At 58.2% G+C, this 12,464-nt stretch overlaps 1 protein-coding gene across 2 annotated transcripts; it reads right to left on the bottom strand.

Annotated features, from left to right (window-relative positions):
* Positions 1–5,060: 5,060 nt before the first annotated feature.
* Positions 5,061–10,379, bottom strand: C10H3orf18 (chromosome 10 C3orf18 homolog). Of its 2 annotated transcripts, none has more exons than XM_068983020.1 (4): positions 10,146–10,379; positions 7,046–7,071; positions 6,379–6,526; positions 5,061–5,141 (listed from the first exon to the last, which is right to left on the bottom strand). In XM_068983020.1, the coding sequence occupies exons 1-4, from the start codon at positions 10,377–10,379 to the stop codon at positions 5,061–5,063; spliced, it is 489 nt and encodes a 162-aa protein (XP_068839121.1). The 2 variants fall into 2 exon arrangements, with proteins under 2 accessions (XP_068839121.1, XP_068839123.1); XM_068983022.1 differs by having other exon boundaries at positions 10,206–10,379.
* Positions 10,380–12,464: the final 2,085 nt, after the last annotated feature.

Below are 12,464 nucleotides of genomic sequence, written 5' to 3'. Positions count from 1 at the left end.
AGAGAGGGGTGAGTAGTTGCCGTCAGCCTCACTGTCCTGGCTGTCACCCTGGGTGGCACTCTTAGGAGGCCAGCTCCCTGTGGGTGCCCCTCAGCCCCAGCATCCAGCAGAGGGCCTGGGGTGCAGGAGCTGGGGACGCTTGAAGAGAACAAATCAGTGCTGAGAGGAAGGGGCAGCTCTGTTTACAGAGAACATTCTTGCTTTTTTTAGCAGGGGAGGTCTTGGGTGTGAGCTCTGGGGGTAACCCACCTGGCCCTGCTGCTGCCAACTTCTCCTGCTGCTGTGTGCCTCAGTTTCCCCACGTGTGATATGAGGGCATGCCTGGTCTCCATGCTCTGGGGCTGCTGAGAGGTTAAATGGGCTCTGGTATTGTCCGCAAGTTTACAGGAGGTTCACACACAGGCCCTGCCACCCGCAGGGATTTAAGGCAGGAATCCTGACCCCCTCCCCGCTTCATCCGAGGCTTCAGAGTGTCTGTCACCTTACTGAACTGTTATCGAGTTGCTGCTAAATCCCTTAAGTCCCTCATAATCTGCCGTTCTTAGCCTCCTTCCGGGTAAAGAGCATCTCTGCGAGCTCCACCAGGGAGGGGCCCACACTCCCTTGGCCTCCAGCCTGCGGGCCTGGGAACGGGGCTGGGGAAGGGGTTTAATGTCTGTCCCCTGGGCCCTGACCAAGAGGGGTCTGCATAGTAGGTTGAAGCACCAAGGGGGGCGTGCACTCACATTAGTTGGTGCAAGTGTAGTATTAGCGCCCGAGTGAATGGCTTCTGACATTTTGAACCCTAGGTTCCCACTCATCTCTCCCTACTCCTAGTCCTGCCAGATGAGCCCCTAGGTCAGGACCCGAGGAGTGAAGGTTGCTCTCCATGGAGGAGGGAGAGTCAGGGTAGGGGTCCGAGGATGGAGCGAGCCAGAGTAGGAAAGCCACCTGCAGTGCTCAAGAGATGCCAGCAGATGGCAGCACAGGACCTCATTTGAGGCTGGAAGGCAGCTCATGTGCCCAAGTGAGCAATGCCCACTGGGTGCCCCTTCAGGCTGCAGCACCCTCCTGCTTCTCGGTCTTGCCTGCAACTCCTTTTTCAAGAAGTGTAGAGGGAGGGCCAGTCCTCTGGCTCTCAGCCTGATGGCCCCAGTCTCTGGGGGCTGGTCTCTTCCCTTGTAAGATGAGTGCCGGTATACCCCCCAGAAGGGCACTGGGAATAAACTGAGATTGTGCTGGGATCAAACCAATCAATGGTGACAGTTGCTGGGACCAGATTCTGGCCCTTGAGGTGGCCCAAGTCCCATTGCCAAGGCCCTTTCTGGCCGTGGTCCTATGAATGGCAGTGGAGAACCCTGATTTGGCCCTCCCTCCGTGAGCTTGTCCACATACCCTGCACGTGGTAGGAGTCCAATAAACCACACTTTATTTTATTTTATTTGCTGTTTGCTATAGACTTTTTTTAAAGCTTTTTATTTTGTACTGGGGTCTCTGACATGGGTCGCATTCCCTGGTCCGGGGGCTGGGAAAGGAACCCCCCTTCCCAGACAGCCCTCAGCCCCACCAACCCACTGTGTTCCATCCCCCACCCCCTTGGGGCCTGGGAAAGAGGAGACCCCCTCACTCCTTGTCTCCCATCCTGCACGCTTGCAGCCCACCCTCTAGCTCCTGGAGGTACTGGGGAGGGGTCTCCCCCCAACCATGGGCACAGGCACCTGATCTCCCACTTGTAGAATCAAAGTGCCCAGGGGACAAGTGGGCGGCGGGGCACCCTGGCACCATCCCCCGCCAGGGGGTCGTTATGTTCCCCTCCCCCTCCACTCCCTGCAGGTGTGACGCACACACTTCTCACTCACCTCTCAGCATCTCTGGCCTTTCAGGAGAGTCCTCTGTATGACCATGGGTGCCCGTGGCTAGAGCTGCCCCCTCTCCTGAGCCCTCAGAGGCCAGGACAGTGGCTCCTGGGGCTCCCTCAGATACTCAGCTGAGGCCCTTCACCCCGAGGCTGCTGTGGGGTGCAGCTGGACAGGACAGGGTTGCAGTATGTGCTGCCAGCGTCTGAACACCCCCAGGCACACTGGAGCCTCCTCCTGCCCTCTTTTTCACGTAGATGTGGATGTAAAGATGCAGACATAGAGTGTGTGTGTGGATACGCATCAAACACACACACACACACGCATCCTTTCCTCCTGTCTGACATCTGTTCCCTCCCGTCTCAGCCGGCACTGCAGAGACTACGCTGGTGCTGCCCTCCCCCAACCCCCAAAGGGTGGAGCTCAGTGATGTTTCTGGAAGGAATCCATTGCAAGGTCAGACTGCTCTACAGGAGCTTCTGGGCTCACCCCTACAACTTTCCTCTATATTCTGAAGGCGTCCCTGGCATCTGCCAGCAGCCCAGGCAACAGGATTACTTATCCACTTTGACTCGAAGCTAACACTTCACTTGATTAAACAAGATGGCCTCCTCTGCAGGCATCGGTCCACGTCCACCCTGGGACCACCCACTGCAAACTGCTGTGGCTTCTGCCTGAAGCCCTGGTCACTGCCCGAGGGGAGGCTTCACATACTACGTGCATGCAAGGGTGGGGGGCCAGGGAGCAGCTCCCAGGCCCCTTTGTAACAGTCACCACAGGAGCAAGAACGGCAGACCCGTGACACTGTCACACCATCTGCCTGGTGAGGGTGGTGAGGAGAGTTCTGGTCAACCCGTTAGGCCATGGGCACAAGGACATGTCACCAGGAGCCTTTTATCCCAATGTTTATTGATCCCATGTTCTGTGGAAGGCCTGGGAACTCTGGGGGGAATTTGGTTTTTCTCCAGGACTGAGAAAGAGCTAGAAATCAGAAGGTGGGTGGAAGGGAAGAGGGGATGACTGTGAGGGAACGAAAGAGAAGGAAGTGGCTCCTGTCACCCCCAGAAAGCAGCCCTGTGTCCATCACCTCACCAGACCCACCGGCCAGGACTGGGGCCTGGGGCAGGCAGGGGGAGAGAATGGTGGCGGGTTCCTCCTGGAGCCCGCATCCTGGGCCCTGGGCCCCGGGGCCCACTTTACTCCACAGGCACGATTTTAGGGTCCCTCAGACCTTGGCCTTCTGTGGCTCTCACCTTCTTGGGCTGAGGGGCTATCCAGCTAGATGGGGGTGCATAGCCCACGCACCCCAAACCCTCACCCTCGGGAATCCTCTGCCAGTCTGCTGAGGGAAGAAGACCCCTCCACAAGACCAGGGTCGTCACCAACAGGGCCGGCTGTCTGACCCCAGTGTGGGAGGCCCATGGGGTGCTTGGGGGCCCCATTGTCACCCAGGGCCCTGTCCAGGAGTCCCTGCCTCCAGCTCAGCCCTCCACCCTGGGACTGGGGTTCACCCTTCCTATTTCTACTTATGCCAGTCTACAGGCTCCGTTCTTTAGCAGAGGGTCTGGACGTCACTTAAAGTCCTGGTTTGAGATTGTTCCATGCTAAAGCCGTGCAGTCCTGAGAAAACAAGGGCATTTGGTCACCCCAGTGACCAAACCCTCCAAACCCTTCTGAGCCCTGCAGGTGGGTTCCCACCCACCCACCACTGCAACCCTGTGCTTTGGGGAAAAAAACACATTATTTTTTTTTCTCTTTTGTGTTTCAGACACAGGTTCTATGGGTCTCAAGCCCCCTCCCTCCTCTGGTCCCATAGTTCCTGTCCACTTGGCTCTCCAATCAAGGGGATAGCAGGCATGGTGACACATTCCACAGCTGAGGTTCAAGGCCCCGGAACAGCCTTGAACTCAGCACTAGAGGCATGTCATTGGACAGATCAAGGAAAGACAGCCCGGCTGCCTCCTTATGGCTGGGATCCAAGCGACACCCTCTCCCCAGCCCCTCACCCATCCCACCCCTGCTGGGGTTTCATATCCTCAGTGTCACAGGCTCACACTCTCTTTGTGTAAATGTCTTAATTACATCTTTAATGCTCTCACATGGAGATGCTGTGAGTTAAATTACAGTTTCTGCGCATCCCAAATTACCCGCAGCCCTCCAGTTGGCTCCAATGCTAACGTATTTATAGCATCTAGAGGAGGAAATAAATCCAGAACCTTCCCCACGAAGGCCTCTTAGGCCCTCACATCCTGAGGGTGGTATTTGTCCAACAGAGGGTTCGTACCTGCCGCCTTCACGTCCGCTCCAACCAGCGGAGGACAGCGGCGACGAGGCTGGGCAAGACGGGGCGCAGGCATGCTCCTGTGCGCATGCGTGCCCTGCGGAGCCACGCCAGGTTCTTGGGGTCTGGCTTGACCCAGATGCCCCAGACTGGCAGAATTCCTTCGGGGCACAGGGTGGGCAGACCAAAGGTGATCAAAACCCAGACTAGGTCTCTTCTGTTTCGCAAGGGGCCATCCCCACCCTGTTTCAGGCAGTCAGATCTTGCAACCCATGACCGCTGCCCCCAGACTGGCAGCCTCTACCCCCAACCCTGGATCCCCAATAAACACTAAGACAAGGGGATTGTTCCCAAAGCTGGTTACTGGCTCTCAGAGCCCGGTGAAGAGACGCGGTGGGCAGTGGACCCTTGGCTCCGCTTCTCCTCTCCCGCCAGTCCCTGAACGCTGATGGCAGAGAAGGGGTGGCCCGCTTGATGGTCCTCTACGCGCCTTGGGGTGGGGGTCAGTGGGAGGGTGGAGCCAGTGCGGGGGTCTCCATCCTGCCCGCTGTGCTCGCCCAGGCGCGTGTCTGCAGGTGGGCACGGTGATGTGCATGCAGGGGGCCTTGCTGCGGGTCTGGCCCCGCGTCCCTCCGCACCTGCTCCCCCGTCTCCCCTCCCCCGCAGCTCTCCCCCGAGCTTGGACCTAGCCCATAGCCGGCCAACGGGGAGGGGTGGCTGGAAGACCTCATGGATCCCCGTCATATGGACAGACCTCCTTCTGGCCGGGGGGCAATGGGGAGGCCCCTTTTAGAGCCTGGAGAGTCAGCAGCTGGGTCCTCAGAACAGCTGGGGCTTCCGCAGGGCAGGTCCTGAGAGTCGGTCTTAGTGATCTTGGAGTGGGCGGCTTTGTGGGCAGTGCAGCGGATGTCTTCATCAGAGGTCCAGGCCCATCCACCAGCTACTCATGCGTGGATGGCATTGGCCACATCGGTGAACACCAGCCGACTGGGCCTCTGCACTGGGCCCTGAGAGGGAAGCGTGGTCTGCACAGAGACAGTCGGGGCATCAGGGACCTTGACTGAGGCCAGGCCCTCTCTTACCCAGTCACCTTCACCCTCTGCTGCTTACTTGCGCTTGGCACCCACTATGCCTTCTGCCTGGAATGCCCTCCCATAAGCTCAGCCAAGAAATATGACCTGACTCAAGTGATTCCTCCCATGACTCCTCCTGACAGCCATCCCCAGCTCGTCTTACCTTCTCAGCCAGAGGCAGCACTTTCCCTGGGGTCCCAGGATTAATTACACAGGTACCGCCTTCTCCCAGCAGAGGGGGCTCACCTCTGTACCCCAAGCCCCAAAGCTGCAGCACAAGGGCTGGCACAAGGGGGTGCACAGGAAACGACTGTCAAATGGTCAGCCGTCCCAAGAGTTGGGCGGACAGAGATTCTCAGCCCAATATTCTGAATATCTCAAAGGGGTGTGAGTCCTGATCCAGGTACACAGAACTGGTAGCCAAACCAGAGGGTCTCTGACTCCCAGTCTCCACTCTTCCTGAATCCAGTCTCCCAAAGCTGCCTCTGTGGGGCTAGACTCCTTAGCAATCTGTGGGATCAAGGCCAGGAGGGATGCAAACAGGCATCATGGTCCAGAGGGGCCAGGTCTCTCCATGGGGCTCTGGCCCCCGGACATCTCAGGGACTGCTGGCAAGTGGCTGGGCAGCCCAGTGCCTCTGGCAGGATAACCACACAGGTACCCAACTCTGTGGATACGGGAGGTGTCTGCCCAGGGTCTGCACCTGCCTGGGGTCTGCCAGTTACTGGGAACCCACTGGTCTACTCAGAGGTGCCAGAATCTGACCCCAGTGACAACTCGCTCAGCATGCGATCTCAGGAAGCAGAGGAACCCAGGGTCTCAGCCTCCCAACATTCCCTCCTGCCTTCCCCCTAGTTTCAAGGGTGCACCCAAGGCAAGAATCAGGGTATTTTTTTCACTTGCAGATGAGAAAACTGAGGCTCAGAGAGGCCAATGGACCTTCCCAGGTGACCAGGTGATCAGGGGCAGAGCCGGCTGGATCCCAAGGCTGCCCTGGCCTGGCTGTGCGGTGATCTGTGGGGGGCCAAGGAGCAATTCTACCCGTTTCTAATCCAACCTGACAAAGCCCATATAGCTGCCATCTGACCACACGGCAGGTGTTAGAAAGCTGCCCGGGAAAGGAGAGAGGGTGGGGCGGGAGAGCCGTGAGTGGCCCGCGGGCTGCGTGGAGGAGCTTGCCAGCGCCCACCTTGCCCTGCATGGCCTGCCCAGCGGCGGCGGCCTGCACGGAGGCAGCGTCCCGCCCATGCTCCAGCAGCTCCTGCTCCAGTTCGTCTTGCTCCTCCGTTGGGTCAAAGTTGTACATAGGCATGAGCTGGTGGCGTAGCTTCTCCAGCCTGGGGGTGGGGGCAGAGAATGCTGGGGGCCGAGCAGGCCCTTCCCCTCCCACCAGCCCTCCAGGCCCTGCCTGCGGATCCACAGACACAGTCCTATTTACGGTCCTAAAATTTTCCCCGGGATTCAATGAAAGACATTTCTGCGCACATTTCTGCCCCTCGGATAGGTGGCCTGGGAGGGAGAGTTACCCACTCCCGGGACCAGATGGGGCCAAGGGTCACAGAGCTGTCATTCGTGGGGGCCATGGGGACTGGCTAAGCCAGGGGCTTGTGTGGTCCACAGCCTCTAGGGGGCCTGGGGTAGGGAAAGGGGAGTCGAGGGCAGCAGGGCAAGGGTGGCTCAGCTCCCCCCAAGGGAAAGTGGTCACCCCCAATCCTGAGTGGGCAGGAGGGACCCTGACTCCCTGACTAGGGAGAGGGACCTTCATGGTGGGAGGACTCTCCTTCCCCACCCGCATCCCTAGAGTCCAGCCCAGCACAGCCCATGGGCTTTGGTCTTGGGGGCAGCCAGGGAGTTACCTCTTCTTCTTCCTGATGTACAAAACCTGCAAGAGAGGGAGGCAGCATCAGATGGCCAGGGAAGGAGACCCTAATTAACCCAGCAGTCCTTAGGACAGGGGACACACGGAGGCTGATGAATGGGAGACCTCCAGGACCCCTGTCCTCAGTGACCCCATCCCATGGACACATACCTCCTACCCCATTTGGCATTTAAGAGATGCTGCAGAGAATCAGAGGTGGGGGGCAGCCCCGCCTGGGAAAACCACAGTCAAGCCTGGCCTGGGGACTCACGGGCCCACCCTGCCAATACTGACAGTGGCTCCAACCACTCAATGCCTGCCTCAGCCTCCTCAGGGCTGAAGTGTGTGGGGGGTGGGGGTGGGGAGGGACTTCAGCACACCCCAGCCTCTCAACTGTCCCCAGGCACAATACTTTTCCCCATGTATAGGTAAAAAGTACAGGCGACTGGCAGAGGCCAGATTCGGCAGGGCAGTGGCGCTGGGCAAGGCTCTGGTCTGGGTTCCTGGTGTTTCCGGGGAGGTTGATGGTCCTCAGTGGAAAGGGGTTGAGGAGGAGGACCTGAGGCCCTGGACATCAGCCCAGACCAAACTCCTGAACCCTGATGCTGGAGGAACCTAGGAAGACCCCTGGGTCCTCACCTACCATGGTACAGACTTGGAGATAAAGGCCTGGGCAGCCTGAGAAAACATCCGGACCCAAGAGCTCCGGGCTGGAGCAGGAAACCCTGGTACAGGGCAGTGGGGACGAGGGAGGGCGGGGGAGGAGGTAGGAGGAGGGGAGGAAAGAAGTGGGGAGGAAGGGGAGGACGGGGGTGAGACATGGTTGACCACCTGGGCAGGGACCCCAAGGACGTCTGCCACCATCTTGCTCATCCCTAAACTGGTGTGTTTTGACTCCCAGCAACATGACCACTTCTGCCTGGGGGAAAGCCCTGCTCCAAGAGTCTGTCCTAAATCTGCCGTGGCTCCTATACTCTTGGTGGCTCATTCACAGCTTGAATCTGGTTTGTTTCCAGCCTGGCCCAGAGCTCCTCCTGCTGCTCATTCCTGGAGGACCCCAAAGGTGGAAAGAAACTGAGGTGCTCCTTGCTCCCCCTTCCACCCCCAGGATGTGAGCAGGCCCCTTGCTTTCCTGTGAGGGGGAGGTGACAGGAGCTCCAGGTCTCTGGCCCAGCCCCTGCCTGCCCTGAACCAGCAGCTCCAGCCCCAGTGGTCTGCACTCACTGCCCTGCCCCATGGCCTGTGATACAGAAGGATCTTCAAGAGACGCTAGAACCAGTCTCCACCCTTCATCCTTGCTGCTCCTTCTGCCCCAAATAATAATACCATCCCCCAACACATCTTCCTTTCCAAATCTTTCCCACCCTTCACTGTCGAGCTGCAGCCCCACCTCTTCCAGGAAGCCCTCCAGCACTGCTCCCCTGATGTGAGGCACACTGCCTGGCACTGATTTGCTCCTCCTTGCGCACAGCATGGCCTGGCTCACGGCTGGCATGAAGGCAGATTCCCTAGTACTCAAGGAACCTACCTCTCTGGACCTGGCCCTGGCCCAGGAGCTGTTTTCTGCCCTCCACTGCCTTTGCCCCATAAGCTCCCTATCTCTCTGCTTTGGGACATAAAGCCATGCACCCTGGCCCTCTGAATGTGCCTCCAGAATGAAGAGTAAGGAAGTCTTCCCAAGTTCCCAGGATGAAATCTTTGGGTCTAGCCCCTGCTTTATCCCTGAGGTTCTGGTGGCTCTGCCTGTTTAACTACCACGTGGGTGCCAAACATTGGCCTTTTGCCTTGCCCCTGCCCCAGAAGCCTGTGCAGGCCCTGGCCTTGCTCTGTGTGCTATGTCCTGACCCTGCCTGCTGGACAGCAGTTGCTCCCTGGCAGCGATCCGGAGCCTGTGGGGCCCATATGGTAACCATGGTTTACCAGCAGCTCCAGCCATGATGGACCATCCACAGCCCTATTTGTCAGAGCAACATGCTCCTAGGTCTTAGGCCGGCTGTCAGAGCCCGTGAGGGGCAGCAGGCCAAATGCCACCATTGCCGGGCCTGCTGGGGGACCTACAGTGCACCCCTGCCCTTCCAGGTCTCAGCTTATGCAATCTCCCTGGTGACATTCTGAGGGTCCATGCATCATCTTAAAGAGGGAGTCCATGTCTTTTTTTTTTGGCTGCAGGATCTTAGTTCCCAACCAGGGACTGAACCCGGGACCATGGCAGTGAAAGCACCAAGTCCTAACCACTGGGCCACAGGGAATTCCCAAGGGAGAGACCATATTTTCAGTGGCAGATCCCAGATCTGGAAGCACTGTATCCACTCTCAGGGGGACACCTGGAGCCTCAGCCCAGCTCATCTCTGCCCTGATCCCTGTCCGACTCTGCCCTTCCTGTGACACTGGGGCCAGGTCTCCATTGTGAGGTCTCAGCCCTAATGTTGCCTCCTCAGCTGTCCCTGACCACCCAGTCTAGGAAGGCCCCCAATCCCCACCCAATTCCCCAAGCCAGTCTGTATGGGCTACCCTTGGCACCTTTGGTTGTATTTATCTCTCACTCCCTGTAAGAACTGCAGAACCTTTTCTCCCTCATCCCTGTGGTCCTGAAGGCTTGATCCAGGGCAAGTGCCCATGAAATAATTGCCAAGTGAACGAATGAACACTGCCAGCACGCTGCTGTGCCCAGAGCATCCTATCCAGACCCTGCAGCCCATGATCTTTCCCAGTTATCTTCTGGCCTCTACTCCTGTAAGGGCCCCATGCTCACTTGCCTCGCTGTCCTGCTCACTGCTCACAGAGCCTGCTGTCTGCTTCCACACTTCTGCCCATCAAGACCCTCCACCTGAAACATCCTCCACCCCAACTCCTACATGGCCTTCACGACCCAGCTCAAAATGCCATGTGTTCCTCAGAACCTTTTCTTTTTCTTCTGATTGGAGGCAGCCCCTCTGGTCTCTGGGCCCCCATATAAACAAATCCTTGGGAAAGGGAAGGATTGTACTATCACTAACAGACCATTGCGTTCTGACTAGATTCTCTAAAATCTAACCGCTGATCACCCTTCTGCCAAGTGACAGCCATGCGGGCCAGCCCCAGTCTGCCCCAGCTCTCACCATGGCCACAGTCAGGCCGATGACGGTGATGATCCCGAAGGACAGAAGCATTGTGCCCACGCCGGCGGTGCCACCAGCCACGTCAGGGATTCTGGTGTCATTAAAGCTGGTGGCTTCTGGGCTGAGGGTGGTGGTCTCGGAAGCTGGCCCGTCTGAGGCAGGCTCCAGGTCAGACTCAGAGGTGGGTGGGCGGCTGCTGATCCAGCCCCGAGCAGATGGGATCCTGGAGTCCATGCTGATGCTGAGAGACTGCTTGTGGTCAGCCGACCTGCCCACTCACTTTTGACACCGGGGGTGTCCCAACCTGTGGCCCCCACAACCCATACAGGGGGCCACGTCCTTGAAAGGGAGCTCCGTGGGTGCTGGAAAGAAAAGAACAAAACAAAACAGGAGGCTGAGGACGGGACTCTGTGGTGAGACGAAGTTCCCCTAAGTTCTGAAGGCACAGGGGAAATCAAAGTTTGAGGGCAAGGGAAAGTTCAGGGACCATCGGGATATGTCTTCGTTTTATAGATCCCACTTGCATTTAGGGACATGAAAATGAAGCCCTGCCCCCTCTTTGTGGGTAAGATGATCACAGTGATCATACTTGGAAAATCTGAAAGGTAGTGGGGAGGCTTGAAAGAAAAAGTCCACTCTCCACCCCAGCCCCTACTCCCCACACTCTTCAACTTCATACGTCCCCCCCGCCCACCATCCCTCACCTCCTGCTTGGAGAAAAAAAAAAACAACACTGCAGCTTTTTCCTTGCACAATGATCAGACAAGCCTGTCTGTGAATTCTGGTTCAAGCTACTTAACTGAGTGACCCTAGGCAAGTCAACCACCTCTCCCTGTCTCAGTTTCCCTGAGTCTAAGCTGTAGGCATTAAGGGCACCTCCCTCACAGAAAGGGTGAGAGGGTCACTGACATATCAGAATGAAGTAGTCCCTAGAAATGACTTCGCTCAGCACAACCCTTATCCACAGTAAGCACCCAGTAAGTGTAAGCTCTTCTCACTCTGGTCACTCCATTTGGGAAAGGGGGGCCACAGAAGCCCCTGCACCCACTCTGCTGTGTGTCGTCCAGCCCGTGCTTGGAAGGAGGGCAGGGACAGGTGTGGCAAGGCCAGAAGACAAGAAGGAGAGAAAGGAGTAATTCAGGGCCTCTGATGGGCTTTCTCTGTAGGCTCTTGGGTCCCTGGACCCCTACAGGGGAGCCAGAGGCTGCCAGGGACCAGGAGACAGTCAAGGAGAGTGAATCTTCAGAGGTAAGAATGGAGCTCCCACTCTGAGATGACTTCTCCTACCCCTCCCTCTTCCCTTGGGAGCAGAGGGTGGGCAATATGCCCAGTCCAGGCTGTGACTTTGGCCTTCCCAGGCCAAAAGGCCCTGGATAAGACGGAGTGGGAAGAAGTCCCAGTCAAACTGCAGAAAGGCAGGCCTAGGGAGAGGAGGAATGCACAGATCATGGCTGCACACACACGCTGTGCGCCAGCTCATGGGTATATGTGGGATGCCTCCCATGTGGGTGCATGGGTGTGTGTGAGGTGGGCACACACACCCAGGATGGCCCCTTAGGAAGGGGCAAGGCTGGCACAGAAACACGGGATGGGAGAGGCTCATCGCCGCTCTCTGTCCTCTGCCTCTAGGTAGGCTGGGCTTGTCAGGAGTCCCAGGTTCTTTCTTGGTTCTGCCACTGACTCCGAGATGTGACCTTGGGCCAGACCCTTAACACTTGTTCTGGGGCTCTGTTTATTTTTCCTTCCAAAGGAGGGAAAGGGCCCTGCTCATCACTGTTCAGGACTGCCTCATGTTCCAAAGGGCAAGAGAAGGAATCGGGGAGGAAAAGGGTTGGGCGCTACGACCTCCGAGAACCCACATACCGTTCTCCACCAGGTTCATCATTCCTCGCTACTCCAATCCCCATCCCCACCTTCGTCCCTCTGATTCCTCCATTCTTGCACAGAAGCGGCGACCTCAGCACTTACTTAATCCTCTCTGGGACGCCGAGCTCAGCCGGAGAGGTTAGGGGTGGTGGCGACCGGCAGGAGGCGGGGGCAAGGTTGGGGGGGGAGACCCCCCAGGTCCTAGGGTAGGGGGCGGCGGGTCCGACCCGAGGTCCGCCCTCCCTGGGTGGACCTCCTGGGCTGTGCCTGTGACGTCGCACCGCCCACAGCCGAGCGCTAGCTCTGCCAGCCTGGACAGGGACAGGCCGGGCCGGGACCCACCGCGGGGGTGGGGCTGAGGCCAGCAGCCTAGCGTCTCCGCGATGCTCCAGCTATTCTCCTCCCTGTCAGCCCCGCGCCCCCGGCCCCGGATTGGCTGTCAGGCCCAGAGCC

This window comes from Capricornis sumatraensis, chromosome 10, assembly GCF_032405125.1.
Source record: "Capricornis sumatraensis isolate serow.1 chromosome 10, serow.2, whole genome shotgun sequence".
In the NCBI taxonomy this organism is placed as follows: Eukaryota; Metazoa; Chordata; class Mammalia; order Artiodactyla; family Bovidae; genus Capricornis; species Capricornis sumatraensis.
The sequence above is the reverse complement of the archived record's forward strand: the minus strand, read 5'-3'. Positions and strand labels throughout refer to the sequence as shown.